General features: G+C 35.7%; 1 protein-coding gene and 1 long non-coding RNA gene across 5 annotated transcripts in view; both read left to right on the top strand.

Moving 5' to 3' along the window:
• The first annotated feature begins 110 nt into the window (after positions 1 to 110).
• LOC125385288 lies at positions 111 to 17787 on the top strand. Of its 4 annotated transcripts, none has more exons than XM_048406638.1 (4): positions 111 to 170; positions 7872 to 8050; positions 10006 to 10154; positions 17364 to 17787. In XM_048406638.1, the coding sequence occupies exons 2-4, from the start codon at positions 7969 to 7971 to the stop codon at positions 17535 to 17537; spliced, it is 405 nt and encodes a 134-aa protein (XP_048262595.1). In that variant the 5' UTR covers positions 111 to 170; positions 7872 to 7968; the 3' UTR covers positions 17538 to 17787. The 4 variants fall into 4 exon arrangements, with proteins under 4 accessions (XP_048262595.1, XP_048262593.1, XP_048262592.1 ...); XM_048406636.1 differs by lacking the exon at positions 111 to 170 and adding an exon at positions 598 to 1127; XM_048406635.1 differs by lacking the exon at positions 111 to 170 and adding an exon at positions 3230 to 5540.
• LOC125385294 overlaps positions 1337 to 18817 on the top strand; it is a 29980-nt gene continuing 12499 nt past the window's right edge. The window contains exon 1 of the long non-coding RNA XR_007224364.1: positions 1337 to 1976. This is a non-coding gene — a long non-coding RNA (uncharacterized LOC125385294). The remainder of the gene's footprint in view (positions 1977 to 18817) is intronic.

The raw sequence follows: 18817 nt of genomic DNA, 5'->3' as shown, positions 1-18817 counted from the left end.
ATTAGAGAAGGACGGAACGGTCTCTCTCTTTATCCCTATATCGCGTTTTTAGTTCGCTCACGCGCTCTGTACTTATATCTATTAGATTTCCACCATAAGCAGCGGCCGTGCAGTGACTTACAAAAGTTTCGAACTCGCGGACGTTTAATCACGTTCCCTACTCCGAAGGGGTAAGTACAAAGTTGCTCGTCTCAGTACTCTTGTTAGAAGTTTTATCATCTTTTTCATTTCGTGGTTACAAGCTTTTCCAGGAAATTCTTATCGTTTTACAAGAGCTGTGGGACACAATGACGTCAGCTATCGATCATATACGCGAATTTGTTGTAAATTAATTAGGAGAATATCTGGAGTTCTTTATCGTTGCCAGCTGTAAAATATTAGAATTTTTCATTTATAATTCTCATATTTTCGACTCTTCCGTTGCCAAGACCACCTTGAAAGATTTTTGGTATGTTCCATCAGCCTTGTTAAAAGTGTGCCCATTGGTTAGCTATATTGATTTTAAAAATCAATACGTATATCAAGTTTATTATCTCACAGAAACAAAGAAATTCGTTTTATTAATGAATTTTCGATGTTTCTTCTCAGTTTCCTTTAGCATCGAACGAAGAACATTATATGATCAAACGTTTCATCGTTCAGATTATATTTCGTTTAAAAAGATTGAAATTGATATTGAGATAAAATCAAAAAGTATCCGTTGTTCTCGAACATTCTAGTATTCCTTCGCCGCCCGGGAGAAAGACAGGTATGAAGAAAGAGGATATTTTTTTTATTAACTTTTTAATATTGATATTTCGACAAATATTGACGTGTGCAGTGAGAAAATCAAGTGAAATTTTGAATAATATCGTTTTAATAATTTGTGAAACGAATTAGTTTGGTTTTTTCCATTTTTATTAGTTTCCGTCAGTGCTGATTGACGCGCCACTCCAGTTTCCATTTCCGTTTCTCGAAATTTCCCACGTCCTTAGTCTTTGGGACTCTTTGCCCAGGTAACCGCATTGCTTCTGGGTACGTCTCACCGTTCGGGTCTCTCGAGCTTTCGGTGTCAGTTGTTACCGTTGAAGGAAGAGAAGCTGGTGACGGATATTATCGAATAAATCGTTTATTCTGGAAAAGTTCGAGTAAGTTCGTTCTGTTTGAATAAATCAAGACATAGATCAATTTTTATCGTATCATCGTGATTCGCCATGTCGTACGTTTGGTTTCGGGATACCATATGTTTTTAATTTTTTACTTTTAATTTGACATTTTACGCCTATAATCGTGACAGGAAGATACTTTCAATGAATTATAAATATTTTAAATTATAAATTATAAATATTTGTTATAAATTACAATCATACTACGGGGAAAAGTGAAACATATGTTTTCTTGTGGAACATGTGATAGTAAATTATTCGAAGCATAATAATGCTTAATTAAAGATCTATACGGTAACATTTGCGGACGAATATTGGGGTAATATTATCGCGTCGCTTTAATCTGGCATTTAATGCTTTGATTGCGGTCTTTGAAATGGCATCACAGATGCTGGTATAATATCACACGAAAAAGGAAGGACCAGTGGTTGATGTTGCAAGTGCACCAGTGCGTTGCAGCCATCGGGGGTGGCTTTGACGCCGGTGCCGAGGAGAGGCGCAGAACGTGTTCGATCGACCCGCGAACGCAGCCCGTGCTCATACTGTGACAGAGTTCGTTTCAGTTAGTCTCAGTCGCTGTTTGCCCGTCGACAGCGTATAGTCGCGCCGGCCAACGATTATTTTTTCTTTTTTTGTTTCTCGATAATTCTCTCGCAACACTCGTTCTATACGTACACCATCAGTTTATCGCGTGATCATTGTTCCCGCTTCCCCTACCTTGTCACGTTCTTCAAAGAAGATTTCCCTTCAGTTTTTTGTTGTTTGGGGAAAATTCATCGCTCGGACACATGGATTTATCGACACGACGGTTTATCGAGGCATCAGCGTGATGTGCTTTTCAAGTTTCATATTTTCTCTATGATACTTTCTAAGGAGAATTTAGAATTCGGAAGATATCAATTTCCAGGAAATATAGGTCTTTATGAGATAGATCGATAGGTTTGAATTTAATTAACTCTCTTATAATTGGTATTTCAATTTTTTAATTCCTTAAATTCAGCTTTCTTTATGCTGTTAGACGATATAACGCGGGCATTTTATGATATATCGAATATATTCGTATATATTTTACTTTATACATTCGATAAATTTCCTTGGTTGGCCGGCCTGCAACCCACATACGGCACTTAATAAAAATTTGTTTCGTTAGAGGTCGGTGTTTGTTCATCTTCGTCATAAAAATGTCATGACGTCATATCATATCACAAGGGTTCTTCTGAAAGCTAGATATTCGATAACAAGATTAATGGTTTTCGGTAGCTTGCAATGTCAAGCTTTGAACTGGCGGGATCGCCTTGCTGTCAAATCGTCATTCAGCAGCGACCATATTCTTTAACTACGTTCAAGACGTATATCGCGCTACAGAAACCATCAAAGGAGGATAATTGCAAGTTAGTTGCCTCTTAGAAACGAGACAGTTGGTTGTTACTTGTTATCCGTAGTTGGTAGTTGTTCTCCTTAGTCGCCGCATATTATAGAGACGACATTCATAGTCACCAGTTGCCTTCGCTAATAGTTTCTTGTTGTCTGTAGTTAGTTCTCGTCATCGCTATGTATTCCGTCAACCACGTAAAATTTAACATATAGGATTTTATTCTTTTTTATTCTTTCTGTAGAAAGATTCTTTAAGTAATATGAATTTAAGTAACTATCTTATGATACAATAAAGTGGAAAAACGATTATTTTACGTAACGTAATTTTTTAAAGAACTTTGAATTTAAAGGATTCACAGATAGATATCTTAAACGTAATTAAACCCTCCATATCGTAACAAATTAAAAGAAATTGCGCAAGAAAGTACAAATACATTTAATGCATAAAACATATATTTAAAATCCAAATGTAGGCGTTGACGCGTGCGTGCTACATGTTCGAAACATTCGTTACATCCGCGATAAAATTTGTAACGACGAAGAAGCTTAACATATGGTGTGCTTCAAGACGACAGCAAAAAGTGTTGGCGGATTTTTCGAAATTTCTTCCATTCTTAATAAAAATATATTGTATAAATATAGTAGGATTTTTCAAATTTAAATAGTTATAATGATTTGAAACTTTACAATCGTACGGTTCTGTTTTATCCTTTGAATATACCTGTCATTTTCATATCTCCTTTTAACTAAACTAAATATTTAGAAATCCTATAATTTGTACACTTCTATTTGTGAATAAGATCGATGAAATTAAAGCGTAACTATGCTTTCAATAATGGCTTCGATGTATTGCTCACCATTATGGCGGATTAACGTCTCTAAGTGATCGACCTTAATCACTAAATGGCAGCCGCGATTCAGTGGTAGAGCCTTACACATGACGGACGTTGCAAGCGCTTCTAAGACGTCTATTGTGAAACGTTTCCAATAGCATCGGTTACGACGACGGTGAAATCCGAATAGAAATATATATCGCGTATCGCTTCAGCCTGACATGTCTTAAAATAGAATCACAATTTTTCGTTCTTTAAAAAAACAAAAAAAGTCTATAAAAATTATATGCAAATAAAATAGATAAATGGATAAATGGTTGTACAAATGTATAAAACAGATATTACAAATATACGTAAATAAATTATATATTTATAAATTGTTTGTTTAAATATCTGTTTGTTTAAATAAATAAAAGGGATATTTACGACTTACAATGAACGTAGTCCTATTTTTAGTTTTAAACAAAGCAAAAACGGATAACAACTTTTTAAAATGTAAAACTCAACGCAACAGTGGTTTTTTTTAATTAATCAATAACGTTCAAAGTTAATTAATTTAGAGTGGTTTGTACATTTTGTATGCTCGCCGTATTTTAACGTTTGATGTGTAACGTTTGATGTAGTACTTGATGCCCGAAAAATCGAAAAATAATTAAATTTGATCGTTTCGTCGAATTTACAAGTGTGTATATTCGTGTGAAATCCTATGTGCTTGTGTATGCTGATGTGAAAGGCGGTAATATATTTTTCTTTTTTCGATTATTGTTGTCAACTTTTGTGTGGAATAAATCAATTCCGTGAATAGAAGTGCAATCAATACAGCTTACTATGAAATGATAGCACAACAACAGTACATATCGCCATTGACGTCAGCTTCACGAAATTTCTCGAATATCGAGGTTGTCCATTTGGGTTAAGAATTTATTTCCACAAATATTGCCACAAGCACGAATATCTTATGGAAATCCACTGTATTTCCACTGTAATTTTTAATAATCAGATTCCATATCGTATGCTACGATTCGAGGAAAATCCGCAGCTAATTATTATCTTTGCTGCCTTTAAATACCATAAATAGTCGTCCGTAAATTTTAAATGATTTTCTGTGCCATACTTATATTGTGTATTTTAGTCTTAAGGTGCGGGTCGTGTTCAATTAATTGAAAGTGATGAAACTGTAATGGGTCACGATAGTCAAATATTAAAAATGGTCTCGTTGGCTACATTTAAAATCTTTACGAGATATATATGCATAGTACGTTGCTACTAGCAACGGGTAGCGATGAGCAATAGAGAACAGTACCTTCCTTATCTCGTCGTGATTATGTACATACCAGTAATGCACAGTACTCGTACTGAATATCTTACAACATCTACATAGATTTTCAGATTTGTTTCGAATATTACCAGCATAACCATGATAGTAGAATTCTGTTACAGTATTAATTCTATAGTGCCGTTATGCATAATACAGCCCTAAAATGTTTCTACAAATATACGAATATTTTCGTCAGCTACTATATTCCAACCATGGCTTATTATGAAAGGAAATATATAACGAAATTACTTGTTTTTTTTTTTTAGACTAAATTAGTTTAATTTGAATAATTTTAGTAATTGTGTAGGATCGAACAACAACTTATCATTAGCTTCACTCGAGACTTGATTGCACGTAGCAACGTAATTGCGTTGGAACTGAGGGTAGAAAACAATGTCAACCGTTAGACGCGTCTGTCTGGCGAATGTGTAACGCGTGAATAATAGATGGCGGCAATCACGTGAACCCTACTTATAGCTGTTTCGGCTTATATCGTAGCATTCAACCTAGGGTATAACGATAAGGATCATTAGAAGTTCAAAGAAGTTCGGCTGATCAGCCTCATTTTGTTCCATTTTTTAATCAAGCGATGAATCGACAAATTGTACAGATTTCGATGGTTATCACAGTTCTCTGGGAATTTTAAAGCGCGGTTCGTCGAATTTAGTCGGATTGGCTACAGACTCTTTTACGAGCAGCTTGAAACTCGATCTAGTTTCGAGAAAATGAAAAATTCGTTTTATCTCTTTGTTTCCCTGTTCCTTCCTTCCTCTTTTCTTTGCTTTTTACATTGCGTTAAGACCGGCTAAATAATATTGATTGCCATGGACGTTGGCTGGTTTAAAATCACTGACATCGACGATAACAAAAGTAAGTTTGATGATCATTTATCTGAGCCGGTGTTATTCGACTTGAGCTCTGCACATTTGTTAATATTATTCTAGTAGGGATGAGATACTACAAATTTTAAATAACTTTGATTAAAATTATATTATAAAAATTATATTACATTAACGTTTAGAAGTCAATAAAGTGGAAAGAATTACGCGAGATAATGTAAATATAAATTATATTACAAGGAAACTAGGTAATTAATTAATAGGAAACTAGCTAGGTAATTTGAAACATTCTGGCTAAAATTGCATTCTTTCAAAGTTAGGACGTACAGTATTTACAAAGTAGATTAAGTATCAAATGGGGTACTTAAGAAAATTCATGTTATCATTCTTTAGTAAACATTTTCAGGTAATAGCCTTCTGCAAAAGCTGCTTTACGTTACGTTAACGTATTCATTATTAATATTAATCATATTGTTCTTATCTCCTAGGGGCATAACAATCCATTTTTATATTGTGTTAAAGCTAAATTTCTATTAGATTGTCGCAAAATTTTCTTTCGTTTTATAAAGAAATGATAGATACACAACATTTTTTCTTTTATGTTATTTTATATTAAATTGGAGAAAGGTGGATCGCACATAATTCAATAAAATAATATAAAGCAAAAAATATCGTACATCTATCATTTCTTTATAAAACGAAAGAAACATTTCGAACAACCTAATATTTCTCTCCAACGACACTTCTACGATGTTAAAATATTTGATAAAAATATTTGATAAAAATATTAAGAAATTCTAATATTGATTTAAACGTATCGATTTATTTACTTTTCGCTGCCAGAAATTGTTAATTATGATTTCCACTTAAAAGCGTATTTCATATTATGAGGATAAATGATCAAATTCATCTCTAATATACACGTTAGAGAGTCATTTATAGCTGCAATCCTGTTTACCGCTCATATTCCTGGAACTCGATAATTCACTAGGCGATTGCTTTAACCGTGCAGAATACATCCATAAATAATTAATCGCTATTAATGTTCCATCGACTTTTGAAAATCCCTGATGTGATCTATTTCACTTAATGAGAATACGTGTAAAGTGAGGTTATTGCTTGATTATCTTTAGTCGAATAAATCGAGTGATTCAAATTATAATGCGGAAGAAAGTCAAAACTATGTATATTATTTTTTTCAATTTTTATGTATCATTTGACGGAAGGAAATTTGGTAAGTAAGGTTCACCTTTTTTGATGTCAATGATTTTGAGATATGTTATTAAGCTCCAAATTCTAAGCAATCTTCTATATATATATATATATAACATACGTATAATAGCCAAAGTTCAACTACCAAGTATACGCAAAGCTTTTATTTTCAATTTATGCGATACCACTATGTTTCATGAATTTATTTGCTAACGGTATTGAAACAAATAACAAGCAGAGGACGAACTATCCGTGAACTGTTTTGCCAACGAGTACGCTTCCAATATTTTCTGTTTGAGAAAACACACTTGTTGCTGTTGCAACTCCAAATATTTTTACAGCCGACGCTTTTGCCATGAATCATCGGCTAACATATAAAATAAAGAAAAGCCATAGTTGATTGTAATGGAAATTTAGAAAACCTCAAACTCGATATAGAAGGGAAAAATAAAGGAAAGGAAGGGAGAGATAATTGGAAGCTTGGGGCCAGGTTTAATTCACTGAAACCGGGCTGCTTGTGTCATCACGAAACAGAATTGCCAGTACGTCATTTCTGTGCTCCCGTCCTCGTAAAAACGGTTTCACTCGTTAAGAAAAAACGAATAGGCGGTGAAGAGAGAAAAAAGCAGACAGAGAGCGCTTTTAAAAAGCTGACGAAGCGTGCGTTGCCACAACGAGACACACGGTGCTATTTGTCGTTTTAAATTGCGCCGCAACTTGTTTTTGAGATCTTTGCTAGAGACACGTGAAAACACGTTGGAAGTATATTTCTTGTTTTTGTGGAATTTAGCTGGAAAATGAAAAATAACGTAAAACATGTACTTACGACTTACAGAGTAATCGAATGTATACACTATAATAACCAGCGATTTAAGGCTTTAAAAGATCGAAAGAAAAGAAAAGAAAAGAAGAAAGATAATATGTTGTGGCAGTCTAACTCGATCTAAGGAAATAGAGAGGGAGGGGGGGGGGGCAAAGCTTGTTAATCTGGAAAGAATACAAGCATCAATTTCAAGCACTTATAGGGAATCAAGCGGGCTTGTTAAGGTCGTAAGTTGGACAATTATCCCGTGTTAGGTTCAATCAGCTTAGTCTTACACAAAATTGATCCAATCATGTGAAAACAAATGTATTCTGATTTTTGTCGCAGATATTTCTGGTCTACGCACTCCAGTGCCCGCACAACTTATATTAAAACACCTGATTTTCCCATTCTACAGCAACAAATTTCCTGATCCTTTACAACCATGAAGGACTTGTATGCGAAAATACTTGCTACGATCATCTGTTTGCAGACTATTTTCGTCACTATCTTCCCGTTAGGGGCTGGTAAGTTGATACTGATTAATTATACCATCGAAATTCTATATAATGGCTACGAAAAATATTTGCATCATTACCCTCATTTCCTAACGAAGCGCGTTTTTTTACCAAGTTTTATATTTCATTTCATAGTATCAAATCCCTGTAGTTACACGAAAGTATTAAATGATAGGAAATTTGATATACACGAATTTAATTAATTAATAAGTTAGTCGATATACAGCCATTATTATTTCATGTGAAATATTACAACGTCAAAAACTTAACGTTCTTGTACGTACAGTATTAATCACAAATTGTAAGAATGTTTACTGATAAGCAAAATAGATAATATGGAAAACGCAGACCTATGGAAAGAGAATTCCCGACATTAGACAGGAATATGGGATTGCACGAAATATTTTATGGTATGTCTAACATGGAGAATATATGCGGCGAAGTACGAAAAATTCATCCTGAGATATGTATACGACCTACGCGGTACGGGACGTGTTATAAATGGTTTCCGCCACTCAGCCGTATTTGAATTTGTGAACACGATCGAACAAATGACGCGACAATTATTAATTGTCGTCTCTGCCTTAGTAACGATTCGCGTTGGAACGAGGTCGAATCGTTCCGATTCCACGCGCGATTAACAAATAATTACAGTGGACATCAATTACTTGGATGACCTTCGTCATTTCAGCTTAAAACGATTAATTTGATCAAACCAAGCAATTATTTCAATTAATACAATCTGCACTTTAAATTCGCACGTCTTGTGTATACACACCGGGCCAGAGAAAAGTTTTCATTCGTTCGAGTAGAACCTTCGTAGTCCTTGAGGACGCGTGTCGCTTCTCGTGTACCTAAAGTTTCGCTCAAATTAACCGTTTTATTTGAATTCGATCGAGTGAAAACCTCTTTGTCACCGTGAGTTTGTTACTTAATTGATACTCTTAGATGCCCTTTGCTTTCAATCTCTTACATCCATTCTTAATTAGTCAAGTCGTTTGACTTTTGACAAGTATTTTGAAACCATTTTACTAACACGAACCTACTTTTTTACTTGAGATTATCCGCTATTTTTATTCAAATGTATATGTACGTATATACACTTTTGAATTTTAAACGAACCTTCTGTTATACCTATATCCTTTAAGCGCCGTTTTAAGTTTCAAGAGACTTTAACTCGGATAGCTCGACTTGGAGTTCTAACGTATACTGTGAAGCACACTTGCGAAGTAAAACAGCAAACACGATATAAAAACTTTTTCCCCATGTAAGAAATCGAATAACCTATTTCAACGGTGCTTTAATCTCATCGATGAAGCATCGATGCAACGAAGAAGCATCGTGATAGCCGCAATGCGGATCCGTTGAACAAAAATTTCCTGGTACGGTCGTTTTCGTAATGTTATTAACCGTTTTAGTGTCGGATGTTTCAAGACTCCGTATCGGTTTGTGCTATGCAGCGCGATAGCGCTTCGTTTATTTATTTGCCAGGAGTACCGATCGACGCGATCGCGCTGCCCTTTTTCATCCTGTTTTTTTTCATCGAAATATTACCGTTCGACGTGCTCGCGCTTCATTTCATCGGTTATACTGGAAGCGTTACAACAAACACTCAAAAGTTTGCGAAATATTTATGCTCTGCGTTTCGTTTGCGTGATAACATTCTATAATGCAGGATTTGGTTTTCCGATTCAAGAGGTAATTTTTTAAATTGGTTTTTTTTTTTTTTTTTATTTGGTTTATGATTATTTGAAAAACAAGTAATTACGAGAGGAAACTCTGATATGACTCGCGACGAGCACGCTTGAGCGCGTTGCGAATTAATGATCGTGACCATACATCGTGGCACAATTTACCACCGTACGCGAATAGAGCGATCACGCTGCGTGGCGTTAAAACGGTTAGCGTAACTGCGCGTACGATTGTCGAGTGGCAAAGATATTGACGCTGGTAATCGTTTTCAGTGGCTTTAGGAGAAGATTGTACTGATTTTGAAGGAAAAGCCGTCTCGCATGGAATGACGTATGTGCCGGGACCATCGGTTTGCAACCTCTGCGTCTGCTATCATATGGAGCCAAAATGGTGCCAGGCTATGTTCTGTTCACCTCCTTTTGTAAGTATATGCTCATTCTAAGAGCAACCAGCTGAACACAACCATGAGAAACTAAAGTACACCGTTAACGCTTGCATGCTGGTCGTTAAAACACATGCTGCGCGAATAGGGTACACAGCGATTCATTTAACTCGCCTTGAATTAGTTTTAGAAAGACAAACATGGACAGGGATAATTTTTGTCACGAGCCGTTTAATTTATTCGTTCATTAGAACGAATTAATTTACACCTGCTGAGATCGCGATTGATGTGACAAATTCGAAATCTTGTTCCATATAAATATTTTTAAACAAGCACGTCGTAAGCTTTGTATATTTTTTAATCGCAACGAAACTGTTCAGAGAAATGCTGAAATTATTAATTAGAAAAGGAGATTTCTACGCATCGTTGTAAAAGTGTCAGGGAAAATATTCGTGAAACAGTTACGTTGTTACAAGTTCTACAAGAAGAAATATTGAAAATCACGTTCCACTTATTCAGTTGCACGTGTAAAAGGTATCTTGCGTTCGCGCAAAAAATCTCTGAAGGATACATGCTTTATAATAATTGGAGTGTCGAAGTTGTTACGCGGATCGGCGTACACGTACCTTTTAATGAAACTAGGTTACTCATTCGTTATTCGTTCCTAATTTTCAGCTTCACGATTTTTACGCAATAAAATTTTATACACCTGTTCGGTTTATAAATGATTCAATTCAAATTTAACAGAATTAAAGTTGAAATAATCATTTGTGTTTCATTAAAAGGTTATTTCAGCATCTCGTTTTAATATTTTTATTGGTAATATTTTGTTAATCGTTATATTTAAATGGAGTTTTTCAAAGGAGAGACATTTTAAGGTAGAAAATGGACATACATTTATAATAAGAATTCAGAAGAAAGAATATTTCATACAGAAAGAATTATTCCGTATGTATAAATAACTACGCTATGAATTTTATATGTATCGGATATTCCTTCTGGTTAATGTATCTGATGTTTTTTTCACGCGAGGTAGCGTATATTTGCATCTATATGTCTCTTCGTTTCTCAGTAGTAAAACTTAGCATTCATGCGGCTGATAAGTAGTTACGCATTGACAACGAGAAACATAAAATGAGTAAGAAGCATGAGACATTCTATAAGAAAAATAAAGTTGTTTTTATCTTTCATTGCATATTCGTCAGAATATTGTTAATAAATATTTAAGTTAAGATTTCAGTTGAAATAAATACATAGGATTAGACATTTATTTATATATGTATCTATGAACGCATTTGACATAAAATTTTGATAACGACTAAAATTATATATTCTGATATTAAATTAATTTAATGAGAATAAAAAACTAATTTTTTTAAACAAGATTTTGTATAAAGTTATATTTATTAGGAAAAGTTCGTTCATCCCTTTATAATATCATAGGATTAGACTCATAGCTGTGTAAATCATTTCATGGAATAGTATATGTGTGCGTGTGTGTTCTAAGTTTTTATCATAAAAATGCTAAATGTACTAGGAGACGTTTTTAAAAATTCATAAATTTTTCTTCATCAAACATATCAATCGTTATATTGAAAAGTTAATTATCTTTTATTTGTTTCGAGCTGCACATTGATTGAGACATTCGTGTTGGTTATAATTGCGAATTTAACGCAGTTAAACGAAGTTGTTTGAATCCCTTGCGAGCATGTAAATATATCGTCGAATTAATAGGTCAATTACTTGAGGTTGGAATTGAAAGAAAGGGAAAGGTGGAGGAGAAGTCTTGCGTTTGAATGCGGGACACTTTTAAAGCCCACAGTTCGCTGAAATTGCCAGAGAATTCAATTAAATGGCAAATTAAACCATTGAACTGAATCTGTTTCCAATCGCGAGCTTAGAAGTTCTATCCTTTGAATTTTTATATCAGTCAACTTTCTTTTTGTACGTACGGTAACGAATATAATTCATGAATTAATGAAGTATGTAATTGGATGAAAGTTCTTCTTCCTGGATTCAGTATAGACTAAGAAAAATTATATAATAACGAAATTAACAACTTAAAATTGATAGAGTGTATAGCTTTTTTTTTTTTTTTTTTTTCTTTTTTTTTTTTTTTTTTTTTTTTTTTTTTTTTTTTTTTTTGCGTGAGGAGGGGAAAATGCTGTTACGCATACCCAGTGATGCGGATCACTGGGTTATGTGGGACTCGGGCGGATGTTGTTGCCATACCCACTAAAAACCCCTCCTCCTTTTTCCTTTGCTTTGAGGACAGACAACCCCGGTAAAACCTGTCGGCAGTCATCAGGTTGTCCTTTCATGCCCCGTTGTATCTTCTTCTTCGGGCAGTTATTCTGTATATTCTGTATTGCTCTCGTCATCTTCTCAGCTAGTTCGGAATACTGGGCTGATCTCCTTCTGTGGTTCTTTGTTGTCTTGTATCTCTGCCTTCACTGCTCCGAGTAGTTGTTGTTGCTCTCGTTCTCCTCCTTGCCTCCTTCAAGGCCTTCGTTGTCACCCTCCTGTGAGACATGACGGTCTTGCGAAATTGCCTGAATTTATCCCAGCTCTCGTTCTTGGCGGTCACCGTGGCGATCAGATTGTCCACGTCTATCTTCTCGCCAAGAGCGTTCTCCAGCTCAATCCTTCTGTCCGTTCACTTCGGGCACGTGAACAGGGCGTGCTCTGCATCGTCGTTAGGGTCTCCACAGTCGAGACAGTTGCTGTCGCTGCTCTTGCCAATCCTCTTTCTATAGACACCAAAACTCCTGTAGAGGTGGCCGTGTGTGCGTTATATATTTATTGGACGTGCGTGATAGTTGTAGTAGTTGGGCCTGGTCCGCTGTAATTGTCACTGGGGGCTGTAGATGTCGCTGCCGTCGTCCGACACTAGTTAGTGTCGAGTGGTGGTATTTGGCTTGTCGAGTGCCGCCACACTCCCATACCCGGTTAACAGCTGCATGGTGTGATGATCGATGTCCATCTTCTTTTTGGTAAATAGCAGCGCACTCGGTATTAATTTCCTTGCGCCTCCAGTTCCTCCATTTCCCTGCGCTTTCAGCTCGTTGCCGTCATCCGCGCCGATCCTGGTCTTATGGATCTTGTTCCTCTCGTAAGTCTCTCCGAGCATCTTTATCTTTATGTAGATCGGGAGATTCCCGGTCAACGCGCAAAGTGCCGCGTGGGAGACGGTACGGTATGCCGTCGTTGTTATGCACAGGGCCGTTCGTTGTGCCCGTTTCAGCTTCTTCCTGTTCTTATCGGTATTCGCTAAGCTAATTCTTCTTTCTGAACCCATACTGCCTCCGATGGAACGGGTCCGTTCCGATGCATCTCTCGATGATCTTCTTAAAGCATTTTTCCCAGATCTTGCTCATGGCTGGGAATACTCCCAGCTTATCGGCCGGTACGCGATCCTTTCCCGGCTTCCTTAGCAGTATTACTCTGGCCGTCTTCCAGCAGTCTGGTTCCAGCTTGCTTCCAGCTCCTGCTTCCAGCAGTCCAGGAGTCTTCCATCGACTCCTGCAGCCTTCTTGGTGTTCATTCTTCCGGCGGCATCGACGACATCGCCTTCGCCGATGACGACGCTGAAGCTGATGCCTTCTTCTTCTTCGGTCTCTGCCTCTTCGCGGCCCTCGTAATGGGAGGGTCCGTGTCCCATGGTGAATAGCCTCTGTAGGACTGCTTCCACCATGTCGATCGGCATGTCGTTGCTTGGTTTCTTGCTTTTGCATCTCTTCATGACTGTGCGATAGGGTTTGCCTTCTTGCTTTTCTGTATGGATGGAAACGCGTTCGAAAAGTAGAACGGAGTAATTAGCGATGCACGATCCCAGGCTGGTGAATATTTTTCCATCGGGAGAAGTCAGGTCGAGCGATACAAGATTTATATGCTCGTTCTGCCAGTTATTTCAACGTCTGTTACGCGATAGAAAATGAACATAAATGAATAATAAATGTATTACAGCCATAAAGATTGCTTGATGTACGCCACCGTTTTTCCCCTATTTCTCCGATACAATTTTCCTTCTTTTTTTTTCTTTGCGAAACACTTTACTAATCGCGAGAAATTGTATTGCCGCCTGGTACGTATTCGAATTATCCTCAATTATTCTCGGTTGTTTCCGTTTCCTTTGGATTTACATAAGTACTCGTTTGATGTACGTGCAGAGTGAGATAATAACTATTAACAGCTATAAAATAAGAAGCGAAAATACGTTGAAACTCGATTTCTAGATTCGCGAGACTTTGCAGAGCTTCGAAACTCTCGTGTTTCAAACCTAATAAAAAGTTGTAGAGGGAGAATTAAATTGCGAGATCTGTTAAGGAAAATCGTATCGTTGTAATAGGATTATTTCAGCGAGGGAAATTCCGTGTTGCGTGTAACGCGTTGCAAAGCCATGAGCTTTCTTTCGGGTTAATATACATAATCGCCTTATCGAACTTTCCATCTCACACGTGAATTTTGCATTTCAATCTTCTTACTTGCAGTCCAGTCCAGTTCAGTTTAGTGTGACTAAGCTAAATGTTTTATAGAGAGACGTACAACTCTATGAAGGGGAGATCAATAAATTGGGTTATCTTTAAATCACTGACAATTATTTCATCGACACGATTTCACCGGCAGCGAATTCACCGGCAATGTCTATCAAAGTTTATTTACCGATACACCGAGTGAAATCACCACAATCATTTCACCAATATTCTCCTTTGTCGATAATTATCATGCTTGCCACTACATGTTATCGTTGATTATATGTCTTTATTTACACATTCGTTTACGCGCATAACGAGATAAACGAAGAAACGAAAATGTTATGTTGTCATGATGTATTGTTAAATTACTAATTAACACGAGTTATATATCTACCTACATGAAAGCTTCTAAATATCAATTATAATTCATGAAAGCACACAAGCTATTTTGCTATGCACAAATAGAATTATAAGGAAATGTTACGTGCTAATGATTTAACGAAATCTATTCCTCTGTACATTTGACATTTCTGTATTATTACTTGTGTACTTTCTGCTCTTGTTTACGTCATCGGAAGTAAAAATACGTTAAGCGAATCAGCTGATCTATTTGAGCGATTCAATGGCTCGGTCTTCTCTTATGCGACTACCAAGTAGAAGATAAGTTCTTCTAGATAAGTTATATAACATTTTATAACATCCAAATTAACTATTTTTTTTCTTTTTCTTTTTCTTTTTCTTTTTTTTTTTACCTGGGGGAAATCCGCTCGGACACGAAGCCACTTCTTAAGTGGCGTGGTAGTGAACATCCAAATTAACTGGGGCACTAATTAGCTGAAGCTTCTAGTCAAACCAGGTATCAGTCTTTGTACGCAAAGGCATTCATTACAATCGTTTAAAGTTTGAAGAAACACCGTTACAAATTCGTGATATAAGAGAAAGCGATTCAAAACTCGGATTCATTTGTTGGAACGACGCCGTGGGCAAAAGTACATAATGGAAAACTTTCTTCCAAGACCAATTGATAGCGCTGACGTAATTAAAATGTGACGATATTGCCAGCGACGTTTCTCCAAATAGACGACTAACTTATTTACGAATTGCCGTAACACGATTGCCGCTGGTAATACGGTTAGTAATCACTTTATTGAATTTTCGCTTGGCGTGATATCGTCGAGTTCCTAGAGAGATTCTTCTCCCTTGTAAAACTATGTTTCTGCAACGACTGTATTTGTTGAATTGCCGTTCGTGAACAAGTCCTTCTCTTTATTACGTGTAATAGATTCTTCTTTTTAAGTTTTAAATTACATTGGTAATTTTCTATAATTTATTACTCGAATATGGTAATTTTTTCTTAAAAAGTTTGCTTTTTCTACAATTATTTTACTACAAAACCCATCAAAAACATGATGTATGTATGTATATATACTCTCAAATATTATCGGTTTATTCTCAAGCTATAGTTCAATTTCGGAAATTGCCAATTAAAATCATTAAAAAAAAAAAAAAAAAAAAAAAAAAAAAAAAACACACACACACACACAGAAAGTTCGTTAAAATATGCGATTTTCCAATCAAGATATAGAATTTATTCGAGTAATATAGATTACAGTAGCGATGGTGACGGCAACGATGAATGGACTGATTCTTCGTGCGAAAATAAATTGGAAGCGCAGAACGATGCATTGTTTCAGGGAATATCGATTTTCAAGCATGGTTTTAAAGTACGTGTGCGCGTGACTAGATTTGTTAATTAATGCCGCTCCCAGATTTTCAATATATAAATGTGACACCTACATATCTTTAAGCTTAAAACAATTGGACTAACAATTTCGTTAAATTTAAATCAATATTTATCTTTTTAAACGCAACAATATTTTTAATGACAACTTCACGTGTAAATCGAGTACATACATATTCGATCGTTCTTGAAAACCTGATTCTCTGCGAAGAGAAAAAATCCTTGAATAAAGATTTGATCTACGTTTTATATGCTACGTTTTACATCCACCTCTTTTCAGATATACCTCTCTATTTAAAATCATAGATCGTCACACTCTATAGGTATTTCCTTGAAAAGATTAAAGTCGTTCTGTATAAAAGCCAATTCAAAGGGGAAGGAAATTCTGCGAAAAATTCTTTCAGATTTGCCTATGTTTGAGCTCGAATCAAAGCAATCCTGTATAATAGGATAGGATGATAGGATGATTCTGTATTATTCCTTGTGTACTTTCTGTTCCTGTTATTTACAATAGGATGATTATGCGTTTAACTTCTCATAGAATCTCTCTGATTCCGTATGATATCATCAATGTTTTTGAAATATGTTATTGATGTCGTAACGTCAACCGTTTCCATTGCAAATTCAATTTTGAATCGCAATTTCCATGTTTGCGTGGCAAAAGCGTAAAATCGATAACGCACGCAAACATGTCTTCTTTGCTAATGGCGTACTATAAATATAAATATTTGAATAAATATTGCGAATTTCATATTGCTAAAAGATTTATACTATTTGTTCGTAAATAATCGTCGGATCTATATTTAAGTTGAAACTGCTGATGAAATTTTGTTTCATAGCACAAATTATTCTTCCCGAAATGTACGTTTAGTGTTATAATATATTTGACCAATGGTTCTCAAATACTAGTTTTGCAAAGGCAATGGTTGAATTGGAGCAATTCTTTTTTCTTTCATTCTTTGAATGACCTGGATTTTCGAGTAGTCTAGTGACGATTGATCCGTACAATTAATCGATTTCTTTTTATTACAGAGCTGCAAGAAATTCCGCATTGGACGCCGATGTTGCGAGTTTCAGTGCGTGGATGAGGTTGACACAGGCTATTGGTTTGGATCTGATGTGGTTATTGTGAATCGTTCATCTAAACTTGAAAAACATAGTGTATTATGGATGTTGAGTTCAGTGATAGTAATTGTAGTATTTTAATTTCTCAATAAAGATTCCGATGGCGCTGTGGACAAAACGATTAGTTTCAGCCATCGGGAAAAGAAGTAGTGTATGTATGTAGTGTGTTAACGAAGTAGTAAAACGTAGTGTAAAGAAAGTAGTGTAAAAGTAAAGTAGTGTAAAATTAGTAGTAGTGTGTAATTCGCACAAAAAAGTAGATATTAGTATTGATGTTATTGTATTCCATATTTGACCTTAAAATATGAATAAAATCTAATCAGTCTAAGTATTAATGAAATTTCAAACATTTTTTCTAAAAGAACGCAACTCTCCTTTCTAATGAGCACTATATGATGCAATAGAAAAACAATTTGACACTGAAAATTGTGGTCAAGATCAATTTTGCGCTACACTTATTTAACCAATTTTCATCAAATCGAAGGTGTAGAATGGCTTGAAAAAAAAACCGCGATAAATACTTTTTTGACACTTTGTACAAAGGTGTATATCAATGTGTATATCTATACACATACTCTGTATGTGCATATCCGTGGAATATATATCCGTTTTTCGAAGCAAAATGTTATCTACCTGTTCAAAAGGGCAAAGCAAAAACACTACATAGAGGGTTTGTTACTGTTGACACTCTGTATTTCCGTGCGCAAAGTATCCAACCAGATATCCAGGAACAGCTTTCAGGGAACGAGATCGAATGTTTATTGAACATACCTATTTGATCGAATATATTTAGCAGCGGACTCAATTTTAATTACAATTTTAATTACATTAAACATTTTGCTCATTGATGACCTTACCTTAATTTTTTTCTCCTTCCTCACTTTCATCTCCTATGCGAGTGACACAGCAAGATTGATAGTAACAAGCGATTTCATTAAAACACAATCTCCTTTTCCATTTGATGAACACGATACGAGACGAGGGAATGATTTAGGAACACGACTTTCGAGCGGTTTCAACAACTATTAAGTTTCATTTATAGCAACGAACACTGCCAAAGACGTAATTAATAAGATTCGCGTAGGTGCCGTAGATGACGTAGATGAAAAAACGTAGACCAACGTAATAAACGTAAATGACGAAATTATGTATTAATTTATTTTAACGCGTTAAAATTACGCTAATGACAGTTGCTCCGTTCTATTTGTTCATATATTTAAGCCCTATATGCAACAAAGTGAATGTAGCATCTGCAAGCGTGTTAATTGGACAACGACGAATTTCGTTTCGCAAATACGGACACGTGAAACATTTTGAAGTTACGCGGACGCGAGAGTAATTCGTTCCCTTAAATTGCTCAA

Source organism: Bombus terrestris, chromosome 6 (assembly GCF_910591885.1).
Source record: "Bombus terrestris chromosome 6, iyBomTerr1.2, whole genome shotgun sequence".
In the NCBI taxonomy this organism is placed as follows: domain Eukaryota; kingdom Metazoa; phylum Arthropoda; class Insecta; order Hymenoptera; family Apidae; genus Bombus; species Bombus terrestris.
This window is presented reverse-complemented; position numbering and strand designations above follow the sequence as displayed.

Excerpts from the sequence above, each read along its gene's own strand:
- LOC125385288 (XM_048406638.1), top strand. The coding sequence starts at position 7,969 with ATGAAGGACTTGTATGCGAAAATACTTGCTACGATCATCTGTTTGCAG. Across the intron at positions 8,051-10,005 it reads TATCTTCCCGTTAGGGGCTG|TGGCTTTAGGAGAAGATTGT; the intron begins GTAAGTTGATAC and ends AATCGTTTTCAG. Across the intron at positions 10,155-17,363 it reads TGTTCTGTTCACCTCCTTTT|AGCTGCAAGAAATTCCGCAT; the intron begins GTAAGTATATGC and ends TTTTTATTACAG.